Genomic DNA, 27,670 nt, shown 5'->3' on the forward strand with positions numbered 1-27,670 from the left:
CCAATAGACAATACATGCCACCAATAAAAGAAAGCAAATTACAAATAGAGACCCATAGGGACCATTACAATGTCCATTAAAACCAACAGAATTCCCATTAGAACCATTAAAACCATTACAAATTCTGTAATGGTTTCTATTGTTTGTGTGTTAATTTTTTTTTTTTTTTTCAGCAGTCTAGCCACTAAGACCATTACAGTTTTCCAAAGAAACCACTTAATTTATTGGAGACATAATAGTTTCTACTTGTGTCCAGTAGATACCACCAGAAGTTTCCAAAGGTGTTCTGTTGGTCCTTAATAGTATCCAATAGACAATACATGCCACCAATAGAAGAAAGCAAATTACCAATAGAGACCAACAGAGACCATTACAGTGTCCATTAAAACCATTAGAATTCCCATTAGAACCATTTAAACCATTACAAATTCTGTAATGGTTTCTATTGTTTTTTTCAGCAGCAGTGTTCATGTGTTTCCACACTACAGAGTGTGAAAGTAGCATTGAAGCAGTGCTGGAGTTAAGAAGATAATTATGTGATGATTGACCATTAATGATGAACAGATGCTATTAACAAACAATCACTGAAGAAAAGAGAAACACAAGAACTACAACTGACTTCAGACACAGACGAAGATGAAATCAACTGAAACAAAAAACATTAAATCTGAAGCAGTGTTAAAGTTAATGAGATAATTATGTGATTAAGTGCTGATTGAGCATTAGTGATGAACAGCTGCTATTAACAAACAGAATCACTGAAGAAAAGAGAAACACAAGAACTACAACTGACTTCAGACAGACAAAGATGACATTAAATCTCTCAAGATCTGATTAAACAACTCCTAAAACAGCCTCACCAGCTTCTCATTATTAGCCAGATTGACTTTATTTCTGTCAGATGTCTAGAGAAGATCTTATTGAGAATTAACAGAGGTTTAGATTAGAAGTCAACCGATGTATCGGTTTTGCCGATTAATCGGCACCGATAATTGATTGCTGGAACAATCGGTTATCAGGAATTTTTTTTTTAATTGAAACGTTTGTCTTTTGCTCTAATAAAGTCTGTATGTTTCATTTATAGAGCTATAATATAGATCGCTCTTTCCGTTTGCTCCATTTTTTTAAACACTGAACTTCAAACTTATCTATGCCTCAATGTTCATTCTTGAAGTAAACTTGTGTCCGTTTGGTGAATAAATAAACAGTTTTAGACCGCTGCTCGAGTTGAACGCGACGCATCCGGAGTGTGTGATACCGGTGAGTTCTCTTAGACTCAGAGCTGCTCTTTTATTTTGATTAGATAATCATCAAGTGTTCAAGAATAGAAGCAGTTAAAGTGTGAGAGTATACATTGTGCTGGTATAATAGTAGTCCCCTGTGATTTCCGTGATGTGGAAAACACGACGGAATCCAGTCATAAAAACAGAATTCAGTTTAACATGGAATGTCACAGAATTGGTCAAATTTTGAATGAATTAATCAAAAGTAGGTCATTACACTTAAATCAAATCGTGATATGGACTAGTATCTGTAACTATTAAGCCGCAAAAGTCGATTCAAGTATGAATCCTGCATGTTCTGCGTGACTCTAATGAATGGCGCAGATGCGAGGTTTCATTTATACTGAAGCGCATGTGACGCTTGCGGTGATTTCAGCTTCTGTCATCTCTCTAAACGAGGACGTAAACACATGAACAACATCCCTAGAACTGCTCTGAGAGAGCTTTCATGAGCTTCTGACCGTTTGATTTGAGTAAAACTAGCCTCATATCACATACACAGAACTGTAAAGGTATTCACGGCAACCCGTCAAAATAAAAGTCCGGTCTATTTTTCAGTACATAGCCTACTACTAAAATGAAACAAACATGATTTTTTTTTAAGGAATAACCACACAATATTTCTTCCATGTTTTAATTTTAATATAGTAAGTCCCATTTGTTTGCAAAAAAAAGTTAGCTTAATTTTCAGTAATTAAAAGATAAATTAAATTAATATTTCATGCATTAATTTGGTAACCAGAAAAATTTAAATACACAACACAGAATTTTTGAGGGTAAAAAATCATAAGGCTTCTTAAATAAAAAAAATTAAAAATTAAGTTGTTTTATGCATTCATATAATTAAACATGCTAAAATGCAGAATTTGGTAACAATAAAAAAAAATGGTGATAAAAAATAAAACATTTCATAGGACCCTAAACATTAAATTTGTTCAACTTTTATTAAATTGATGTGAAAATGTATAAGTTTCATGGTTTTATATAATTAGACTTGCTTTATGATTAATACACTTTAATTTAACTATTAAAAAGGAAGTGGAAAAAAAAAAAAAAAAGAATACAGAAAAATTAAAACAAATAACGGAATTTGAAAAAAAAAATAAAACAGATTTCACAGGGCCCTATCAGAGTGTGGTAATTTCAACATTTACTATTACTATTATTATTACTTTTGTTATTACTACTACTACTAGTATGGTTCAGAAGGTTTTTTTTTTTTTTTTTTTTTTAAATGAAGCACTATTTTAGTTTTTGTTCAGAATGCATTTTAAAAACTATCGTTTAATTAATCGGTATCAACCACTGTGGTCCAACCTAGACTTTGTTATCGGCAAAATCTACTATCGGTCGACCTCTAGTTTAGATGTTATATTGTTTTATTTGAAATCACCATCAAGGAGATCGGTGTTTCCTTTTGTTGGACTCTTGACCCTTGAGTCGTTGGTGTTAATGTTCCGCTGCTTGTTTTAACAGTTCATAAAAACACATTTATCTGAGCCAGGAAAACAAAAAAAAAATTTGTGAGCAGATGATCCACTGACCTCATTTAAAGTCCAGTTTCTGATTAAATGAATGTTGTACTGCTTTATTACTAATACACTGTAAAAATGATTTGTTGACACAACATGACTTGGTCAAGTCATCTTGTTGCATTGACTCAGTTAAGTTTAGCCAACATTAGGAGTTAAGTTCACTCAACTTATATTAGCCAACATACTGTATCAATTAATAAGCTTTTAGATTTTTTTGTTAAGTCAACTTAAAAACATATTAGTTGAACTTAAAGGGTTAGTTCACCCAAAAATGAAAATTCTGTCATTAATGACTCACCCTCATGTCGTTCCAAACCCGTGAGACCTCCGTTCATCTTCGGAACACAGGTATAAGATATTTTAGATTTAGTCCGAGAGCTTTCTGTCCCTCCATTGAGAATGTATGTACGGTATACTGTCCACGTCCAGAAAGGTAATAAAAACATCTTCAAAGTAGTCCATTAGGATTTGTTGAAACATCGAAAATACAATTTGGTCCAAAAATAACAATAATTACGACTTTATTCATAGGGGTGTAATGATTCATCGATATGGATCGATACATCGATAAGATGTCTGACGATACGATGCATCGATGCCACACATAAAATATCGATATCTGTAGTATAAATAGGCACCTTATTTGGCACTTTCCACATTTTCACATAATGTCCATCTATGCATTACCACCAACGCGTGCATTCTCGCTCAAACTCAGGGATCAAGACTCGTATAAGGACTGCTCAAAGGCACAAGACGCTTGGGATTGTTTGTGGAACAGTCGAGCGCTGTGTGAGAAGTTTTCAGCGCACATATCTGAAGTGCACGCACACAGATAGCCGCACACGCAAATACTAAATTGAGCTCTCTTCCACTTTTTTTGTGGATGGATGAATAAATACAGACAAAATTACATCAAAATGCTCATTTTGGTGAATTTCCTAGTAAACAGTCGTTTAGTCATATGTCTTAACATAAACAGTTGAGAAAGAAAAGGCGTGTGTATATTAAATCCGTGCTTGGTTCTTAAAAGTGAAAGCAAACTAATAATAAATCTAATACTGTCAAAGAAAAATACAAGTGTTCACTGCTTCTGACTAAATAATAGAGTTGAGCCGGATACTCGGCTGAAACGAGTATCCGGTACGGATAAAGCACTTTTGCCGAGTACAAGTATTATACGAGTAATACGAGTCAATATCTGTGCTCGGATTAAATAAAAAATCTCATTGGGTTGCTGACCGTGTCTGCGTTCTGTGATAGGCTAGTCACAGTGCCCCTCCCCTACACACATACAGATTCACGCTCTGCTCACTCACACACAGAACACTGAGAAGAGAACAGCGCTCTCTCTCTCTCTCTGTCTCTCCCTCAGTCACTCAGGTTCGCGGGTCTTTTGGGGGTTTTCCGTTAACGTTTAGGTGTTCTTCAGCTTCAGGTTTGTTTTTTTACTTTGGTTTGTAGTACTTACTTATTAACCAGTAGAGTTTTGGTAAACGTGGGGTTTGTTTAGGCGTGGCGCTTGGTAGAATGCGACTCGCGTTGCGTCTCTGCCTGTTGGAGTTTTTTTTTTTTTTAAACGTCAGCTGGCTCTAACCAGTTTTTTGACTTCATGCACTGTGACACTTTCTTGCTCTATTTCATAAAAAAATAAAGGTAGTTGTGGTATAAATAATATTACAAATTAACACACACAAACACACACACAAACACCCCCCCCCCCCCCTCTCTGTGGTGGAGAGGAGAGGCTTCAAGACACTTGTTGGCTTTTTAGAGCCCAGGTATAAGATTCCTTCGAGGCACTATTTCAGTCGAACTGTAGTGCCTGAGCTGTATGAGGCAATGAGAGGGGAGTTGGTCCAGTCACTTAAGGCAGCTGAAGGAGGTGTCATCAACCTCACTACAGATCTCTGGACCAGCAATCACAACGCACATGCATATCTCTGTCTTACTGGGCACTGGTGTGAACGTGTAGGGGAAGCTTCAGTACAGAGGAAAGCAGGGCTGCTAAATGTTGGTGTGCTGGACATTGAGCACACATCAAACAACATTCTGTGCTGCCTTAAGGAAAAGATGAGAGAGTGGGAAGAGTCTGTTGGTCAGTCTGTCACAATACGGTTTGTTGTTTCAGATAATGCAGCGAACATGGTGAAAGCTTTGACTGAATATGGGCACATCCGTTGCGTATCCCATACGCTTCACTTGGTGGTGATGAAAGCACTGGAGAAGGACAGGGTTGTGACATCCCTTCTCTCCAAAGCCAGGAGCATATCTGGCCATGTTCATCGCTCAAGCAAAGCCAGCAACAGACTACATGAGCTGCAAACACAGTTGAACCTCCCCCAGCACACGCTCATAACAGATGTAAAAACAAGGTGGAACTATACGTTCTACATGCTCCAGCGGCTGGTGGAGCAGCACAGGGCTGTGCAGATCATGACACAGGAGTCTAACATGGGTAAAGCTCCAACAATCATCTATCCAAATGAGTGGGGGTCAGCATCAGACATGCTCACTGTTCTTAGTCCTTTAGATGAGGTCACACGGGCACTCTCAAAACACAGCGCCTCCATCTCTGAGGTCATCCCCTCCTGCATGGCCTGTGCTCCATCATCAGGTCACTGCATGCTGGTCTCTGAGGATGAATCTGATCAGTTCATGGCTGGTGATGATGATCAGGATGCCACAGTGTTGCTGGGCCAAGATGTTGCGGCTGAGTCCAGGGAAAGGTTAGGCACAGCAGCAAGGAAACTGGCAGCCAATCTGAGCAAAGAACTAAAATGGCGTTTTGAACCAATTTTTGCAAACTCCACATTTCTGCTTGCCACTCTCCTTGACCCCAGATATAAGGCCAGCTGTTTTCAATGTTGATGTGAAGGCACTGAAGAGGACATTACTCCTCAGGATGGAGCTCTGTGACCCTGTGGCTACACCTGCAAGAAACACAGAAGAGACACCTGCCACCAGCAGCACTTCAGTCTTGTCTTTCCTGCAGAAAAAGAAATCGGCTATTCCAATGAGGACACATTTACCATCAGGTGATGTGGAGGCCTACCTGGCAGATGGGGACATCAGCCTTACTGATGACCCAGTGAAATACTGGTCAGGCAAGCTTCAGTGCTGGCCAAATCTTACACGCTTTGCACTGCAGCATCTCAGTTGTCCACCTACAAGTGTCCAGTCTGAGCGTGTTTTTAGCACAGCTGGAAATGTGGTCAATCCACAGCGTGCAAACTTAGACCCTAGCCATGTGGAACAACTGGTCTTCATTAAAGTCAATGCAGATCTGAAAAACAGCGTCGGACTATTGATCAGTAGAACACAGTCCCCCCCGCCCCCCTCTCTCTCTTTCTCTCTCTCTCTATGTCTCTCTCTTATTCACTCGTTCACTCACACACACACACACACACACACACACATACCTGGTGTGAAAAAAAACAAACAAAAAAACAAAACAAAAAAAAAAAATCACACTGATTATAAAAAAATTAAAAGTAAAAAAAAGAAAGTTATGTTAAGATGAAAACTCTTGTTCATTACATTAACTTCATAATTGCAACCGCATGTGTTGTATTCATTGTTGAAAAACTTGTTCTGTATATAGTTCGTTTGTTATCGTGATCAAAACCATTGATCTGAAGCTCAATGTTGATGCTGTCATGTAAATAGTTTTCTAATCAGCAATAAATATAACAATTTCTGATCAACCCCTATCAATTGCATGCTTAAAATAACATACCGGTTAAAGCCCCGCCCGTTTTAAGTCAACCAGACCCACTTCCGGGTTAAATCCCGCCCACTTTCGGGTTAGGCCCCGCCCAGTCCGAGTACAGATACAGATAATTCATATGGTTAACAGATACAGATACAGATAATGCTGTACTCGCTCATCCCTACTAAATAACCTTTATAACATCAGAAATGATTAATCTATATTTAATTTATACAGTGAAGACTATGCAGATATTTTACATTTAATTACTACATTACCATACCTTAAAATGTATTTTAGACTGAGCTGAAAACCTGAAAAGCAGTTTATTTAACTGTTTTAAAGTTTATTGAACTTGTGTCTTTGTTGTATTGTAGTTATTTTCTACTATTGCTCATAATTTGGTTACCTGTAGAAAAGATTTTTAGCACTGAGCCCATAGTAGCAGCCAGAATAGTTTTTCCAATTGTTTATTTTCTGTATTATAAAAAAAAAAAAAAAAATGTGTAGGCCTATTTTTTTTGTTGTGAATGTCCCAACTGAGGTACAGAATGTGAAAATTTCAGATAAATGTTCTTGTTATATATTTTGTTTGCATTTGTGAGTTAATAAAAATGTAGATGGTTGTTTAAAATAGATGTATAATATCAAAATATCGATATATCGATCGATATACTTCTGTATCGAATCTAATCGTAATCAATGCTGAATAAAGTAGTAGTTTTTTATATTTTTGGACCAAAATGTATTTTCGATGCTTCAATAAATTCTAACGGACCCTCTGATGTCACATGGACTACTTTGAAGATGTTTTTATTACCTTTCTGGACGTGGACAGTATACCGTACATACATTCTCAATGGAGGGACAGAAAGCTCTCGGACTAAATTTAAAATATCTTAAACTGTGTTCCGAAGATGAACGGAGGTCTCACGGGTTTGGAACGACATGAGGGTGAGTCATTAATGACATCATTTTCATTTTTGGGTGAACTAACCCTTTAATTTTTTTTTACATGTTTTCACAACCATTAACCAAGTCTAATTGACATAAAATAGTAATTTTTCCTCAACATCACAACTTAACTTTTTGAGTTTACTAGACTCCATTGCTTGCTTTGACAAGAAGTTCTAGATATCTACCATGAACCAGATTTTTTTATGAAATCAACACAACTGCAAAATTGAAACTCTCAGTGTTTATTTTTTTAAACATGCATTGCACCCAAAAACACAGACAAAAAGAATTAGCTTGCAAAGATGTAAAAACATCACAAGAAAAACCCTCACATTTTTTCAGCTCACACAAGCACGTGCAAACTTCTTTATGCACAGACCCATCTTAGAGCCATTCTTAGAGGAAAGTACAAATAACTCTCCTTGTCACTATCACGTATTTTCATCGCAGGAAAAGGTGTACATGAAGAATTCACAATGAGCTGTGTTTAACAACTTCAAATAAAACAGTGTCTTCAATCAAACGTCAAACATGACAAGGAAAGAGGAAGCAGGACAAGGGAAAAGAAAACAGTCTGTCTGAAAAAAAATTCAAGAATACCAATGTTACACTTATAACAATGAGATCTAAAATAACAATGCTCTTAAACTTTAAAACAGTGTAACAGGGTAAGTGCTGTAGCAACCCCTAATTCCTTTGGGTAGTCAAGGTTTAATGTGTACACCAGGCCCATCAGGTTCAGAAAAGCATAAGGTTTATCACTTAGGTGACGCATCACCACTTCTTCCTCAATCACCAGAGCAACGTCATTGTAAAACGCTGGGAGAGGTTACATCACATTTTCCACAACCACTAGGATTCCGACACCACACCCTTGATCACATCCTCTTCACGGTCACTGGGCTTTGTAGAATGAAAACAAAATGAAGGTACTATTACTTAAAACCAATTCCACCCCCTCCCTCTGTCTTGAAAAATAAAAACATTGATTTCAAATATGTACACTTGTATACTTTTGTTGTAAATAAATAACCAATGATGTGGTGCAACAACAGTTGTTCGTTACCTTTTTGTTCAGCACCAAAATAAGATTTAATAGTGGATGTAACCAGCTCATGTCACTTAAACCAGGAGTGACTAAGGGTGCTTTCACACTGGGCTCGTTTGCTGCGGTCTGGACTCCGAGCCCGAGCGTGATTGTGATATAAAATTTTATAGTGCTGTAAATATAGCTCTTATTATGTGAAAATGTTTTATCTAACTAATGTAATCCTGAAATTCATGATTCTTCAGGGCTTCACAGGTAACACAACTGACATAAAAGTTTAATCATGTGATTATAAACTACAAAAAGTTGACTACATTAATACAAAATCATGGCAAGTTACCTATATAGGCCTACAGAAGACGCGAACAACTCACGTGCTCAAAAACATTCATATGGTATGTCATTAGAAAAAAATAACAACTGGGCGTTTAAGAAACATAAGTAAATCAAGCATTTTTATATCTTAATGGTAAACACAAATATGGACTGGCAGCGGTGCTTCAGATATTAACGTTACTGGTCATTCTGTGTTTCTAACATAAGGAGATCAGGCTAAAAAGTAACTTATATGTACACTTTTTTATCCGTTTACCAACATTAACTTATACTAGTCAAAGACGACTTCTGTTTCTGCTCACGTCTCGACAGCAGCTCGGTGTCTAACACACTGTATAGCTAGCAAAATGTGCCTGGCAGTGCGTGTGGCTCCTGATTACTAATCAAGTTGTCTTAGTTTGTCAAATGTGATAGCCTGAAATCAATACGCGGTTGGTGAGCGCAAACGAAACAAGCCTAATGTTTACATGAAAGAAAGCACAAATCAGGGTATACTTACTCATTATTTGCAGTCCATAAGAATCCACCTGTAGTCATTCAAATAAGAGCTCCATCGTCTTTTTTCTCGCATCAGCAACCCGTGTCATGATCTTGTGCAGAAAAGGGCGCGTTTGGCTCAAATTCGTTAAAATAGTACGTCATCATGACGAAGAGTTTCTGGCACATGGGCATTACGCAGAAAATGTTTTGTAGTTATATGAACACATTATTTTAAGTTTTCCCTTCAAGCTGAGGTTGTCATAACTCATCCTATTGTGTAGTGAGACACTGCAAGTTGGCAGGACATGATTTCACTTGTCCACCTGACTAAAACTCAGAGTCACTTTTTACAGTGTAGCTTCAGATCAAACAATATTATAAATACCAGATAACATGAAGTGTTCTTGAAATCGAGGATGCATCGAGTGCAGACTTCAGAGAATCCAGCCGTTAGAAATCCCAGGAGACACTGCGGGCGGCTGGTGTACGGAAGCCTGCAAGCTTTAAACTTGCTCTCGCAAATGCTTGACTGCTCTTGAAAGTAAACATTTATCGTTTAACTTAATTTTAATAAAGTTATAAGACCCGGAGAAAGTCTGCAGTATTTTTACTGGCATATTAAAATGAATCTTAACATAGTCATAGTTAAACATATAACGCTGTAAAATAAATCGATGTACAATTATACGGTATGTAAATATCATCTATAAAATAGTTTGAAAGGTTTTAATGAGTTATGACATTTGTTTGTAATGTTGTGTTATATTTACGGTTCACTGGCCGCTGCGTCTGCTGTGACTATGCGGTCAGATTCTCAATACTCATTAGGGTGTGTTCCCTGTTCTCACATCCTTCTGAGTTCGTTCTTCCAAGGAAGCTCGGCAAGACTCTTTGAGTGCTCTTTGAGTTGGCACAGATGAAAACTTTTTGTGCACAAAGTGATTTGTAAATGATTTAAATCTTATTTTTACAGTACTAGATCTGAAGCTATAAACAATGCTACAACAACACAGCATCCATTTAATCAGGAATTGGACATCAAATGAGGTCAGTGGATCATCATTTGTTTTGTTTTTGTGCTGGCTATGCTATGCTTTTTTATGAAGATACAGTTGTAACAACGAGTGCTACATTAACACCAAAGACTTAACATCTAAACCTCTGTTAACTCTCAATAAGAGCTTCTCTAGACGTCTGACAGAAATAAAGTTAGTCTGGCTAATAATGAGAAGCTGGTGAAGCTGTTATGAAATTGTTTGGACCTTAAAGCTCTTTGAGGGTTAAGATGTTTTCTTGAATACTTTTTTCTTTAGTTTTAAGAGGAAAACACCCACATTTCTAGGAATTTTCTTAGTGTTCTGTTACCAGGAGCAACTCTTAGCACTGAGATTTTTCATGAACACGGGCCCAGATCTTTAGCAGATATCTACAGAAGTACCTGAGCTATCTGAGCTAAAGCACAGATCTTTATGGAAGATTATAAAAAAGGCTTCTGTTTAGACTCAAACTACAAGATCATGAACCCTAATTTAGTACTGTTTGGAACCATGTTTCCTAAGCATACAACAATCAATTTTTTATACTATTTGCATTTAAAAGTGATGAAAATGCCAAATGTAAGACTCTTCTTGTTTTCAGAAATTCACAGCACATTTTGTTGCCGTTTTCAACAATACTTCATCTCAAATCTCTGCAGTTGATTTGCAGGGGTTCTCTAACATGCATTTAAATGAAATAACAACACGCTGCTGAATAACGATGAAGGAAAGCTGGATAAAAACAGGCTCTGTTCAGACTCGAGGTAAACAGCATCGCGTGATGAAAACAGAACTCTGGAGAAAACTCACACTGGTCTGTGATTAGTTAAGATGTTTGTTTCGATCAAAGTGAGTCTGAAGTGCTTCTTGAAGGCAGAAAGTTACCTGCTGTCTGTGTTGAGTCGCTGGACGAAGCCATGGTTCAGATGGTTTATCCGCGAATGTCTCTGCTCTCACCGGATGCTGAACACAAGCGCGCACACACAGTGCGCCCCATTCACACCGCTGACTGCCAGAGAGTCTTCACCAGCTGTGTGACGCTAGACTCTGTACTGTGAACACGCTCGTGGGCGTTCCTAATGATGTCGCTTTGTGGCGCCACTCACAGATTCTTCACTCCCATTGGTCAAAGATTTCTGAACTTTTGTCTGCTTGACTTTTTTATGTTTTATTTAAACATTTAGTTTACATTATGGAATGACAAAATTAAAGCATAACAGCAACAGAATAAATAAAATAAAAACCAAACGATCAGTAGTACAAAGCAGAAAAAAAAGGACTAACAAAAAAAGACAAAGGGGAGAAAAAATTGAAGGAAATAAGAGGGCACTACACAAATGAATAAAAATCACACATTAAATACAGTAAAATGAGTTTGTAGGCTGTGTAAACTGCACGTGTTTTGAGAGCTTTTTTGTTAAGCGAGAGTGAAATTGTAAGTAAATGTTTTATCTCTTGAAAGAATACTACAAAAATAGGTTTACAGTTCAAAAACGTACATTTATGAATATAAAATCTACATAGAAAGAGAATTAGGTTTATAAAAAAGCAGGCATTTGAATCCGCTTCAAAGAAACCGAAAATAACAGATTTATGATTCACTGAAAAACCTTGTAAGATAGTACTCAAAATAACTAACATCTTTCCAAAGCTGAGAAGTATAGTTGCACAACCAAAACAAATGAAGAAGTGTTTCAGTATCATTCTGACAAAAGGAGCATTTAGTGTCAAAATCTGATCCAAATTTTTCTTAAGCAAATGTTTGACAGGGTAAATATTATGGAGTAATATTAAAGTTATTTATTTTATTTTGTTGCTATTATTAATAATAATGCTATTATTTTGTAGTCATTATTTAGTAAGGAGATTGGGCACCAATTGTCTACGAGAAGGGGATCTTTGTTTGTTTTAGGGATTAGTGTAATTATTCCTTGACATACTGTGGGGGGAAGACATTTTTTTTTTTTTTTTTTTTTTTTTTCTGTGCTTTAAAAACTTCTAATAAAAATTTTTTTTTTTTTTTTTTTTTGCCAAATAACTTATAGAATTCTAATGTGAGTCCATCATTCCCCGGAGATTTTAACATTTTAAACATATTAATCGCATCAACAATTTCTTCCAGGGTTATAGGGCTGTCACAAAAGGCTTTATCTACAAATTCAACCGCTGTACATTCTGGGGGACTCAAAATAATCACTTGCATCTTGGCAGCAAAATTTGGATGTATATAACTCTTTAGCGCAAAATTTTCCATTAATTTTCTGATCTTCACTTAGTGTTCCATCAATTATGAGTTTTGTTAATATTATTTTTTGGCTTGCTCCGTTGTAATCTAAATAAATATGCAGAGCTTTGCTCACCTTCCTCAAGCCATTTTCTGCATGACCGTATGTAGGTATATTTTAGTATATTTTATCTAACTGATGTTGCTGTTTAGCAAGTTCAGCTTTTTCAGAGTCAGTCATATCTTCCATTTTTTTAGTTTAAAGATTGGCAATTTGAGAAATAACCGTTCTCACAGGATTTCTTCTTTTAAGCCAGCACTGATTTTGCGATACTTTCAGATATTTCAAAACTTTATATTTAGTTAGTTCCCAATTTCTGCTAAAATATGTTCTTCTTTTGGTTTTATTCCAAAGGTTAGTAATAATGTCATCAAGTTTGTTTCTTACTTCCTCTATAAGAGAGGATTGAATTATTACACTTCAAATAAGAGGGAGTTCTATACGAGTTTAACATTATTTAGGAGAGGGATTCGAATAGTAATGCATTTATGATCAGACAGAGATGAAAGTATAATGTCAGATGAAATATTATGCAGCTCCTTTTGAAGTAAAGCCATAGATCAATGCGAAACTTCCATCATAGAGAAAAAATTTAATATTTGATTATATACAGACATCAAATCTCCCTTTTCTTTCCAAGATACTAGAAAAGGTAGTATCCTCACAATTATATTCCTTCTTAGAGAAAAAATGGCATCTGTGAGGATTTCCAGTCAGGATTTAGACCGTATCATAGTACTGAGACTGCTCTCCTTAGAGTTACAAATGACCTGCTCTTATCATCTGATCGTGGTTGTATCTCTCTATTAGTGCTATTGGATCTTAGTGCTGCGTTCGACACTATTGACCACACCATTCTTTTGCATATACTAGAACACTTTGTTGGCATTAATGGAAGTGCATTAGCATGGATTAAATCGTACTTATATGACCACCATCAATTCGTAGCAGTGAATGAAGAGGTATCATATCGATCACAAGTGCTGTATGGAGTACCTCAAGGCTCAGTACTAGGGCCGTTACTCTTCACGCTTTACATGTTACCCTTGGGAGATATCATCAGGAAACACGATGTTAGCTTTCACTGTTATGCTGATGATACTCAGCTCTATATTTCTACGTGGCCCGGCGAAACATACCAATTTGAAAAACGGAATGCATAGTCGATATAAAAAACTGGATGACGAGTAATTTCTTACTGCTAAATTCTGAAAAAACAGAGGTGTTAATTATAGGACCTAAAAGCTCTGCATGTAATGACCTAGAACGCTGTCTAAGATTTGATGGCTGCTCTGTCAATTCTTCGTCATCAGTTAGGAACCTAGGTGTGCTATTTGATAGCAACCTTTCCTTAGAAAAGCCACGTTTCTAGCATTTGTAAAACTGCATTTTTCCATCTCAAAAATATAGCTAAATTACGGCCTATGCTCTCAATGTCAAATGCAGAAATGTTAATCTATGTGTTTATGACCTCAAGGTTAGATTATTGTAATGCTCTATTGGGTGGTTGTTCTGCACGCTTAGTAAACAAACTCCAGTTAGTCCAAAATAGCAGCAGCTAGAGTTCTTACTAGAACCAGGAAGTATGACCATATTAGCCCGGTTCTGTCAATCACTGCACTGGCTCCCTATCAAACATCGTCCTAGAATATCAATCTTGCTTATTACTTATAAAGCCCTGAATGGTTTAGCACCTCAGTATTTGAACGAGCTCTTGTTACATTATAGTCCTCCACGTCCGCTCCGTTCTCAAAACTCTGGCAATTTGATAATACCTAGAATATCAAAACATCAACTGCGGGCGGCAGATCCTTCTCCTATTTAGCGCCCAAACTCTGGAATAACCTACCTAACATGTTCGGGAGGCAGACACACTCTTGCAGTTTAAATCTAGATTAAAGACCCATCTCTTTAAACCTGGCTTACACATAACATACTAATACACTTCTAATATCCAAATCCGTTAAAGGATTTTTAGGCTGCATTAATTAGGTAAAACCGGAACCGAGAACACTTCCCATAACACCCGATGTACTTGCTACATCGTTAGAAGAATGGCATCTACGCTCATATTATTCTGTTTCTCAATTATTCCGAGGTCACCGTAGCCACCAGATCCAGTCTGTATCCAAGTCAGAGGGTCACTGCAGTCACCCAGATCCAGTACGTATCCAGACCAGATGGTGGATTAGCACCTAGAAAGGACCTCTACAGCCCTGAAAGACAGCAGAGACCAGGACTAGAGCCCCAGAGACAGATCCCCTGTAAAGACCTTGTCTCAGACGACCACCGGGACAAGACCACAGGAAACAGATAATTCTTCTGCACAATCTGACTTTGCTGCAGCCTGGAATTGAACTGTGGTCAGAGGAGAACTGGCCCCCCAACTGAGCCTGGTTTCTCCCAAGGTTTTTTCTCCATTCTGTCACAGATGGAGTTTTGGTTCCTTGCCGCTGTCGCCTCTGGCTTGCTTAGTTGGGGACACTTCATTTACAGAGATATCGTTGACTTGATTGCCAAATTATTGCACAGATTACTATTTAAACTGAACTGAGCTGCATGATGACATCACTGAATTCAATGATGAACTGCCTTTAACTGTCATTTTGCATTATTGACACACTGTTTTCCTAATTAATGTTGTTCAGTTGCTTTGACGCAATCTTTTTTGTTTAAAGCGCTATATAAATAAAGATGACTTGACTTGACTTGACATGTAAATACTTTTAAAGATGGGTGAGTTTCTCTCCAGCTATCAACCAAAGAAAATCTTTGCATGAACATCTTTAAATAGTTAGAGTTAGAATTATTAGATTATGGGGCCATCTATCAATAGTATTGTCCATAACCACATTGAAATTGCCCTTGCTGGGGTACCCTTGTGAAAAAGAAGTGCACTTAAGTATACTTTTATAAAGTGTACTTATTGCGAAAATAATATACTTTAAAAGAACACACATGCAAATTAAATATGTTATTTTCGCCGCTTAAGTACATTGTATTTGTAATTAATTTAAAATGTATCACATTTTAAAGTTATATTAAATGCAATAAGTTGAACTTTTTAGAGATTTTTTTAAACCCCTTTTTAGTGGGACTTTTTAGTACATCTTTATATGTACAATTATATGTTCATAATTGCTTATAGTGTCTTTAAAATATGGTTAAAGTGTACTACTAATGTACTGCCAAGCAATTAATGTGAACTAAAATACACTTTAAATATCAGTTAACAACACCACTTATGTGTGAATTAAATGTAGTGATTTTGACCACATAAATGCATATTATTTGTAATTTCAAATAACCCTACAGTTTAAAATTACATTAATTGCAATTAGTTTAACTTTTGAGTGATATTTTTGAACCACTTAAGTTGGACTTTAGTATATTTTATATGTACTTTGAAATATGGTAAATATGTACTTCTGAATAAGCAATTAATGTGAACTAAAATATACTTCAATGTTAAATATCTCTGGCAATGAAGTTGAAATTTAGTATATTTAAATAAAATTCAATTAAAAAAATCTCATGACGGCGCACTACTAAACGAAGCTTGAAAGGCAAGATGGGTCATTTTTTTAAATACTTAACATTTTAAAATAGATTTCGGGATATTTATCTATTTTTTGGTAATTGATATAGTTATGTTTTATTCCCTGTAAAGTATGAATAATAAATGTTTGTAAAAATGTTATCTATTTTTCAAAATCTGGTGAAAATCTGGCACATTATTTCAATCTTTCCATTTCTATTCAAGTTCAAGTTGTTCTAATTCGTTGTGTGGTTAGTCCAAAGACTATGGTTAGACAAATTCATCTTACTAAAAGTCAGTTTTACAGTGCAATGTAGCCTATAATACAACCCGATTCCAAAAAAGTTGGGACACTGTACAAATTGTGAATAAAAACAGAAAGCAATGATGTGGAAGTTTCAAATTTCAATCCTTTATTCAGAATACAACATAGATGACATATCAAATGTAAAAACTGACAAAAACATATAAACCAATGTAAAAATAAGTTGATTTTAAATTTCATGGCATCAACACATCTCAAAAAAGTTGGGACAAGGCCATGTTTACCACTGTGTGGCATCCCCTACTTCCCCTCTTCTTTTTATAACAGTCTGCAAACGTCTGGGGACTGAGGAGACAAGTTGCTCAAGTTTAGGAATAGGAATGTTGTCCCATTCTGTCTCTAAAACAGGCTTCTAGTTGCTCAGCTGTCTTAGGTCTTCTTTGTCACATCTTCCTCTTTATGATGCACCAAATGTTTTCTGTGGGTTGAAAGATCTGGACTGCAGGCTTGCCATTTCAGTATCCGGATCCTTCTTCTACGCAGCCATGATGTTGTAATTGATGCAGTATGTGGTCTGGCATTGTCATGTTGGAAAATGCAAGGTCTTCCCTGAAAGAGACAACATCTGGATGGGAGCATATGTTGTTCTAGAACTTGGATATACCTTTCAGCATTGATGGTGCCTTTCCAGATGTTTAAGCTGTCCATGCCACACGCTCTCATGCAACCCCATACCATCAGAGATGCAGGCTTCTGAACTGAGCGCTGATAACCAACTTGGGTTGTCCTTGTCCGGCTTTAGTCCGGATGACATGGTGTCCCAGTTTTCCAAAAAGAACTTCAAATTTGGATTCGTCTGACCACAGAACAGTTTTCCACTTTGACACAGTCCATTTTAAATGAGCCTTGGCCCAGAGAAAATGCCTGCGTTTCTGGATCATGTTTAGATATGGCTTCTTTTTGGACTTCTTTTTGACCTATAGAGTTTTAGCCAGCAACGGCGAATGGCACGGGGATTGTGTTCACTGACAATGTTTTCTGGAAGTATTCCTGAGCCCCATGTTGTGATTTCCATTACAGTAACATTCCTGTATGTTATGCAGTGCCGTCTAAGGGCCCGAAGATCATGGGCATCCAGTATGGTTTTCCGGCCTTGACCCTTACACACAGAGATTGTTGCAGATTCTCTGAATCTTTGGATGATATTATGCACTGTAGGTGATGATAACTGCAAACTCTTTGCAATTTTTCTCTGAGAAACTCCTTTCTGATATTGCTCCACTATTTTTCACCGCAGCATTGGGGGAATTGGTGATCCTCTGCCCATCTTGACTTCTGAGAGACACTTCCACTCTGAGAGGCTCTTTTTATACCCAATCATGTTGCCAGTAGACCTAATAAGTTGCAAATTGGTCCTCCAGCTGTTCCTTATATGTACATTTAACTCTTATTGCTACCTGTCCCAACTTTTTTAGAATGTGTAGCTCTCATGAAATCCAAAATGAGCCAATATTTGGCATGAACATTTCAAAATGTCTCACTTTCAACATTTGATATGTTATCTATATTCTATGAGAATAAAATATAAGTTTATGAAGATTTGTAAATTATTCCATTCCTTTTTACTAACAATTTGTACAGTGGTCCCAACTTTTTTGGAATCGGGTTTGTAGAAACCAAATGTAGACTATTTGAATGCAAATTAATTTTGTTTAGATTTGTTAAACTTAAATGTGTGTTTAGTTAATGATATTGAAAAGTATTCTGTACACAGATGTTAATTACGGTACTATTACATACAAATAAAGTTCTCTCATAAATGACACTATGTCAAATATTATGTAGAAAAATAAACTTTATAGAGTTCATAGTGCAGGAGCTGGTGAAATAAATTTCAACAATAAGTTTTATTGGAGTATACTGTATAAGAAGGCATATTGAAGTTTATTTAATTTTTTTTATTTATTAGATTAATGCACATAGTATGTATTATAGACTAAACCAGTTAAAAAACATTTAAGTAAGGAATAATTCACAACGGGCCGATTAATTATTAGAATAATAATGCATACCCGAGGTGTGCATTATTTTTCTAATAATTCAATGGCCCGGAGTCAATTATTCCCCTTATACTACGTTTACCACACCTCAAGACATCGATCCGATGATTTATTTAAAGGGATTCGTCTGGTTAATCGCTATTGTGAGTAGGAGATTGTGTTAATTAGGCTAACGTACCTCTGTGCATCTCTAAACACTCTTCTGCTGAAGCATCTCTAAACAGCGCTGTTATTACATCGATAGTGAGAAATGTCATGTGTAGCCTTTAAGTTGCTACACTGTATAGGCTAACTGATTAAATCGTCAGGGCAGCGCTGACAACACTTTTTTGTGCAATCTGCGTGACCATTATTATAGCTTTACTATATGCAAAGTGATATGGAACTGTAATGCGGTCAAGAGAGCTGCCTGGAACTACGTTTGCTGTGTGTTTCCCAGAAAATAATTGCACACCTCAGAATGTTCGTCAGCCAATCAGATTCAAGCATTCAACAGCCCCGTAGTATAAAATACATTAACAAATGTAATTTTCGAGAACACACTTAAGTTGAAATTAAATTCAATTATTTTACATGTGCTTTAGTATATTGATAAATATATAAAAATAAGTGTACTTATTTAAAACACAATAAAATCATAATTATGTAAAATGTATGTTTGTGTAATACTTAATTAGACATTATCATAAAGTGCATTTTTATAAAGTGCACTTAAGTATGTAAAGACCTATTGGTATTAAAGTGTACTCTCTTTAAGTTCAATTCAATTCAATTCAAGTTTATTTGTATAGCGCTTTTTACGATACAAATCATTGCAAAGCAACTTTACAGAAAATTAAGTTTCTACAATATTTAGTAGTAGCTTATCAGTGGTGACTGTCAGTTCACTTAAGTACACTTAAGTGGCCTTTAATTTAAATTATTTTATATTATCTGCAAGTGCAAGTGCTTTTTTAAAAAAGTATACTTTTAATACAATTAAGCACACTTCTTTTTCACAAGGGTAGTTATTTAACAGTGAAATAATATGTTCTTCCATTCGATAAAAAAATCTGTCTAATTGCAAACTGTAATCTACGATATTCTGTGTACTGTTTTTTGGTCCAATAAGTAATATCTCTGTCTTGTCTGAATTTAATAGGAGAAAATGATTGGTCATTCAATCTTTTACATTTTTAACACACTCTGTTAGCTTAGATAATTTAGAAGTTTCATCTGGTCTTGTTGAGATATATAGTTGAGTATCATCAGCATAACAGTGGAAACTAATTCTATATTTTCTAATGATATTACCAAGGGGCAACATGTATATTGAAAATAGCAGAGGACCTAGGACAGATCCTTGTGGCACTCCATATTTTACTGGTGATAAACAAAAAACTAAATGAGATGACTCCCCATTTAGATAAACAAAGTGGAAGCGATTGGACAGGTAGGATCCATCTTAAAGCCTGCCCTTGGATACCTGTATAGTTTTGTAATCTATCTATGAGTATATCGTGATCTATGGTGTCGAACGCAGCAATAAGATCAAGTAAAACTAGCAATGAGATGCAGCCTTGGTCTGATGCAAGAAGCAAGTCATTTGTAATTTTAACAAGTGCAGTTTCTGTGCTATGATGGGGCCTGAAACCCGACTGAAATTCTTCATAGCGATCATTTTTTAGCACAATTGAGCAGACACAACTTTTTCTTTGATTTGAAATGGGTCTGTAATTTGCCAGTTCACTAGGATCTAGTTGTGTTTTTTTAATAAGAGGCTTAATAACCATGTTGTTGGTTTAGATGCAGTGATAAGTTTATTTAGCTCTTCCTGTCCTATAGTTGTAAAGCACTGCAGTTTATCTTTGGGTGCGATGGATAAAACTAAAGTATTAGACTCTGTAGAATCTACATTTGTTATTGTATTTCTGATGTTACCTATTTTATCAGTGAAGAAATTCATAAAGTCATTACTATTAAATTGTGAGGGAATATTTAGATCAGGCGGTGTCTGGTTATTTGTTAATCTAGCCACTGTGCTAAATAAAAACCTTGGATTGTTTGTGGATATGCTCGGCCCTGGCAGTTTTTAGAGCCTGTCTATAGCTGGACATACTGTTTTTCCGCGCAATTCTAAAAACTTCCAAGTTAGTTTTTCTCCATTTGCGCTCAAGACTATGAGTTTCTTTCTTGAGAGCGTGGGGTATTACTGTTGTACCATGGCACAGTACGTTTTTCTCTAACCTTTTTCAGTTTGATGGGGGCAACAGCTTCTAATGTATTAGAGAAGATAGTTCCCATGTTGCCAGTCATTTTGTCTAGTTCATGTGTATTTATGGGTACACAGAGCAGTTGAGATAAATCAGGCAGGTTATTTGTGAATCTGTCTTTGGTGGCTGGAACAATAGTTCTGCCCAGACGGTAACGCTGAGCCATATATTTAATATCATTAATACGCAGAATGCACGATACAAGGAAATGGTCAGTAACATCATCACTTTGAGGTACGATATCTATGTCAGTAAGATCGATTCCATGAGATATAATTAAATCTAGCGTATGATTAAACGATGAGTGGGCCGGTGTGACATTTTGCTTAACTCGAAAAGAGTATAATAAGTCAGTAAACGCAAGTCCTAGTGCATCATTTGTATTATCAACGTGAATGTTAAAATATACGAAAATTAGCGCTTTATCAGTGGTAACCAACAGGTCTGAGAGGAAATCTCCAAATTCTGTATATGGCCCTGGTGGTCTATACACATATCTGACAGTGTAACATTAAGAAGTATTTCAAATGATTTAAATCTGTATTCTGTTTTCTGGGTAACATTGAGAATTTCACTATATATTGTTGCTACACCTCCCCCACGACCAGTCTGACGGGGCTCATGCTTATACAACCCAGTCTCATATAAAAACGTACCCTGACTATGTTGGTCCAAAGTGCAAAACTTAGAGGGGTTACAATAATAGCCCTTGAATTGTATGACTGTCACATTTTTTTTTTTTTTTTTTGCCTATTCAAAAATGCATAATATGCATAATATTCACTCAGTGAATGTACATAATCACTTGCTTGCTTGTTGTTGCGAAGATTTTTCAGACCTCGCTGAATAACTGCAATGTTTTGGTTGCTATGGACGCTGCTATCGCCTAGCATAGCTGTGGCCCCAGATTCCACATACTCTCCCTTGCGATTTCGCTCCGTCTGATGGATCAAACCCCCGCACACTATATGCGTGTCATCTGAGGTTGATTTGCTGATCAACACATTAATCCGTGCAAGTGGGAGAAGCTAATGTTGACAAAGTGACGAGTAAAGAAAAAGAAGTACTTTTAGCTTGGAATCATTGTTAGTCCAAGAATATGGACTGGCATGTTATTTGTGGTATTACTCCTCGATCACAATATTTCAGTAAATATCCAGGCAGTGTTCCACTGATGACGTTTCTTATGACATATTCAGTGCTACCACCACGTGTCTGGTCTTAGTAATAACTTATTTCTTGTGTATGATCAAGTTTTTCTCTGCATGGAGGTTAATTAATTGTATTTATATTATTTGAAGTATGCAATATCTATCTATCTATCTATCTATATATCTATCTATCTATCTATCTATCTATCTACCTATGTGTGAAGGAGAGAGATGATCTGTCGAGCTTTTGCAAACACAGCATGTGTTCTCTGGTTTGCTACAATGTGGGAGTCTTTCAGGCTTTTGAATTTTTTTTAAATATACTGTAGACAACATACACATAACTTATGGAACAAAACAACGGGATTGAACATTTCCTTAATTGGTGGTGTTCTCCTCCGTCACCCACTGTGGCGGCCAAGTTTTCTGACTGTAATAAAATGAGATTGTTATTAATTTAGGTCTTTACATCAGCCATGAATTAAATTCAAAACAAACATGACAAGGTTAAGGGCAATGAGGAACAGCAAGCCACCCCTTCATTCAGTAGGTTTATAAACTTACAGTAACCTGATAACAGTAAATTACCTGCCTATATTTTGAATATGCATTACCTACGGTGTAGTGGTTTATTTGAAATCATATACCTCTGAAAATAAGGTAACCAAAGAACAACACCCCTTCAATCAGAACAAAACAATAATAATCTCCAAAATATGTCCATGAAAGACCTCCCAAGTCTTTGGACTTTTGTAAATTCCTTTAACCAGTGTGTGTTACTTTATCATCCCAATGTCTACATCTAATTAAAATTCAATGTAAAGAAAAAGGAAATCCTTACTAAGAATAAATTGGTGATTATGTCCAACATACTGTATGTCTCTCAATTATGGCAGTCAGGTTTATCTGCCTTAAAGGTCCCATGGCATGGATTATTTCATTATTTTATAATGTTTGCTGGGGTGCCCTTATAATGTTAGTATGTTTTTTAGTTAAAAAATTGTCATAATTTAGAAATAAAAGTCATTTTTCCTAGCCTGATTTTAGCCTCTGATTTGAACGCTCTGTTTGAAGGGGCGTGTCTGCTGTGAGACCTCATTGTAAACGCCCACTCCTGTGAATGGCTGACATGCTTGCATTTGAAATAGCCAGCATTAGATGTGGAACTCTCTCGAAGAGTGCCCAAGGACACTTTGACACACTGAGCCACAGCCGCCCACAAATACAAGCCAAGGCTATTACTTTAAGTTTTGAAGTACTAAGAATTAGGCTATTCCAATCAAAACTATGATAAATTGTACATACCAGAGTGAACAGGGCTTCCATTCCACCAACTTCATATGGATTCCCTAAAAAAAACATCAAAGTTAGGGGGTTAAGGGGTTTCCAGTTGGGGTGCTGCAATTCCACTGAGTATATCTAAGACTTTTAATTATTGTAAAGCTAACCTTCTGCATTTTGCAGTGGATCACCCTCTTCACTGGGTAGTAAGGTTCCCCTTCTAGGATCCCATGGTTACATTCTGAAAGAACAAAAAAAGTGCATGAGTTTGACCTCATACATCTTCATCAATGAATTAAAAAATTATTTTGACAGGCAACACATGATATATTTATGACTTAATTATGTCTGGCTAAGGCAAAAGAATCACTGTATTTGAAGTCTGATTTGAAATGGTGAAATGTAAATCTAGGAAAGCTTAATAACCTTTGGGTGATTTTTCCCCCTCAGTTTCTTCCTTGTAGACATGTCTGAGGCTGCAGAATTCTTCTGCTTCTTTTTATTATTTGCAGACATATCTGTTGAGATTAAGGAAATGTATCTGTGAAGAGCTGTTATTACAATGAATACTGGTCTAAATACCTTTATTCCAATAACAAATATATAATATCACATTACAATTGGAAAGATATAGATTGTAATCTTTTGCAGGGCACTCATTGAAATACATGTAAATTGTTTAACCATATGCTGTATGGTCACTTCTTCGCTCTACCAAGGGTTATAGACTACAAGATGTACACACAGGTGACCAATTGAAGGAAAAGCCTGGAAGATGAGGGGAAAAAAAAAAATGAATGTAGTTCCTCCTACACATATTACCTTTATCCTATAACCTCAATATTGATGAGAGATGTGTCTTCCAGATTGATAATACTTCAATTCACAGAGTACAGTGCCTCACAGAATGATTTACTAAGTATGAAGATTTTGTCAATCTGATTCAATGGGTCAGCTGTAAAACAAAAATAAAAACATAATACAACAATTTGCAAATCATTTTCAACCTATGTTAAATTGAATACTCTACAAAGACAAGCTGAAAAACGTTATTGTTTTTTAGCTAATATTAACTCATTTTGAATTTGAGGCCTGCAACATCTCCTAAAAACCTGGGACAGGATCAAGACTGGGAATGTTCAGAACATTCCACAGGTGAACAGGTTCATTGGAAAGATGTGAGTGTCATGATTGGGCATAAAAGGGGCATCCCCGGAATTCATTCACAAGCAAGTCATCCTTGGTTGTGAATGACTGAGCCTTCTGGGGATGCTATGTGATGGTGGGAATCACTACTGTAAAGGATATTAACGTGGGCTCAGGAACACCTTGGAAAATAGTTTTCAGTTAACACAGTTTGTCGCTACTACAAGTGCTACGAGTGCTGTCCACATTTGAAATAGTTTTTGTAAATCATGGACGTCATGTTCCTCGGGATAAAGAGGAAAAGGACCACCCAGATTGTTTTCAGCGCTAAGTTCAAAAGCCATGGGGGTGTGTTAGTGTCCATGGCATACCCATGCCCCATGACATTCAAAATGAGTGAATCTTTGCAAACAAACAATAAAGCTTTTCAGTTTGAACATTAAATATCTTGTCTTCATTGTATATTCATTGAATATAGGAACTTCACTGGAATAGGTTTGTATGATCATCAGGGGCCTAATTTATAAACACATATAAACAAACTGAGAAATAAGAAACTGATTTACGATGACAGAAATCCACGCTCCCACCACAGAATATGAAAGCTTGCTAAGTTACACCATATTTTGAGTTTACATTTACATTTACATTTAGTCATTTAGCAGACGCTTTTATCCAAAGCGACTTACAAATGAGGATAATGGAAGCAATCAAAAACAACAAAAGAGCAATGATATATAATTGTTATAACAAGTCTCAGTTAGCCTAAACACAGTATACGTAGCAAGGGCTTTTAAATAATATAATAAATAAAAAGAAAACAGATAGAATAGAAAAAGAATAGAGCAAGCTAGTGATAGAGGTCTTTTTTATAATTGTATAATAAATGAAAATAAAAATAGATAGGATACAAAAGATTAGAAAGGTAGTTACATTTTTTTTTTTTTTAATAGAATTAGAATAGTGAGGGAAAAAGTTAGAGGGTCAAATAAAGATGGAAGAGATGTGTTTTAAGCCGATTCTTGAAGATGGCTAAGGACTCAGCTGCTCGGATTGAGTTGGGCAGGTCATTCCACCAGGAGGGAACATTTAATTTAAAAGTCCGTAAAAGTGACTTTGTGCTTCTTTGGGATGGCACAATCAAGCGATGTTCACTTGCAGAACGCAAGCTTCTAGAGGCACATAACTCTGATGTAATGAATTTAGTTAAAGGGGGGCAGAGCCAGTGGTGGTTTTGTATGCAAACATCAATGCCTTGAATTTTATGCGAGCAGCTATTGGTAGCCAGTGCAAATTGATAAACAGAGGTGTGACGTGTATTCTTTTCGGCTCATTAAAAACTAATCTTGCTGCCGCGTTTTGGATTAATTGTAAAGGCTTGATAGAACTGGCTGGAAGACCTGCCAAGAGAGCGTTGCAATAGTCTAGCCTGGACAGAACAAGAGCTTGAACAAGGAGTTGTGCAGCATGTTCGGAAAGAAAGGGCCTGATCTTCTTAATGTTGAATAAAGCAAATCTGCAGGAACGGACAGTTTTTGCAATGTGGTCTGAGAAAGTTAGCTGATCATCAATCATAACTCCAAGCTTTCTGGCTGTTTTTGAAGGAGTTTATGGTTGATGTGCCTAACTTTATGGTGAAATTGTGATAAAACGATGGGTTTGCTGGAACCACAAGCAGTTCTGTCTTGGCAAGGGTGAGTTGAAGGTGATGGTCCTTCATCCAGCAAGAAATGTCTGTTAGACAAGCTGAGATGCGAGCAGCTACCGATGGATCATCAGGATGGAATGAGAGGTGGAGTTGAGTGTCATCAGCATAGCAATGGTATGAAAAGCCATGTTTCTGAATGAACCTTATGATGCCATGTAGACAGAGAAGAGAAGTGGTCCAAGAACTGAGCCCTGAGGCACCCCAGTAGTTAGATGTTGCGACTTGGACACCTCACCTCTCCAAGATACTTTGAAGGACCTATCTGATAGGTAAGACTCAAACCACTGGAGTGCGGTTCCTGAGATGCCCTTAGTCAGTAGGGTTGACAGGAGAATCCATTAAATAACCATGACAAAAAAACCATACAGAACAATCAATATAAGTATTGAAGATTTGGATTTCGCTCTTGCCAGTCTTAGGGATTCAACAACTGAGAGCAAGGCAGTCTCAGTTGAATGTTGATTATCATTTATTATTACATGGCATGGTTAAATTCTAATCTAGAATGTGGTTTGTTATTTCTTGATAACAGACCACTGCTAAGTATAACACACCTTTGCCATGAAAAACAGAGCGTTGCCATGGACACTGTGTTCTTTAACGGAAGTAATACAGTCGTTTTAAAATCAATAAACTCCTTTTTAAATCAATATTTTGTGTCAAATTATTCATAAATCACCTAACAATAAACATAAAAATCTATATTTTTTTCAAATATAAATACATTAAATAAAAAACAACCCCTTCAGGCTGATTCAAGTCCCGATCAGCCTGTCGTGGTTGTATTCGCTATAACAACCGCCTCGCTATACATTATCCCTTACTTAACAGAAACCAGCATAGGATGGGCATTGTTACAGCCATGTATTTTGTTGTGTGTGTGCACATACTGAGCTTGTCCATATACACAGTAGGCTGAAGTGAATTCTATACAGCTAAAAATGAGGCACCAAACACCTACAGCAGACTTTGGATGTGCAACAGTGCTCTCCATCATCATCAGTTCCTACATAGATTGAAGCTGTTCTGGTGGTACGTTGTGGCCGATACCACCTCAGTAATTCACTTGCCAAAAGTTTGTTTTTGCTTTAGCATCTGTCAATCATCCTGTCAGAATTTTGAAACGTTATATTTCCCTTTAGTAATATTTGAAAGGCAAGTTATCCAGACCTACTGTACATATTACAGTAGTTACTGGTATAACACCTCAGAAGTCACCTCACACTAATCAGTCACTTGTATTTTTTTTTTTTTTCAAATTTAAATACATTTCCTTATTTAGAGTATTATTTCAGTTTAAGAAGGAGAGACAGATTAAATGTTTAACATGGTTATCATGTATCCCATGATTAAACAACATATAGAAACACGACTAGCAATTGAATCATGATTTATATGCTATTTGAAAATATCAGCAGAACTTACCGTGTTTCTGCTGAGGTGGTTCTGTGATGGGTAGGATGGGAGGACTGGTGGTGAGCTGGATGGTGGACTGGATGGGAGGAGGACTGGTGGTGGACTGGATGGGAGGAGGACTGGTGGTGGACTGGATGGGAGGAGGAGGAGGACTGGTGGTGGACTGGATGGGAGGAGGAC

At 36.6% G+C, this 27,670-nt stretch overlaps 1 protein-coding gene across 2 annotated transcripts in view; it reads right to left on the reverse strand.

Annotated features, from left to right (window-relative positions):
* Nucleotides 1–11,610, reverse strand: part of LOC109111364 (GTPase IMAP family member 7-like) — a 33,881-nt gene extending 22,271 nt beyond the window's left edge. The window contains exon 1 of one of the 2 annotated variants that reach the window (XR_006154562.1): nucleotides 11,274–11,610. Coding sequence is in view for 1 of the 2 variants with exons in the window: in XM_042722420.1 (XP_042578354.1) it covers nucleotides 11,274–11,307 (34 nt within the window). In the remaining variant the exon portion in view is untranslated. The remainder of the gene's footprint in view (nucleotides 1–11,273) is intronic. The other variant, XM_042722420.1, reaches the window with a different exon arrangement.
* Between the last annotated feature and the right edge of the window lie 16,060 nt (nucleotides 11,611–27,670).

This window comes from Cyprinus carpio, chromosome B4, assembly GCF_018340385.1.
Source record: "Cyprinus carpio isolate SPL01 chromosome B4, ASM1834038v1, whole genome shotgun sequence".
Classification (NCBI taxonomy): Eukaryota; Metazoa; Chordata; class Actinopteri; order Cypriniformes; family Cyprinidae; genus Cyprinus; species Cyprinus carpio.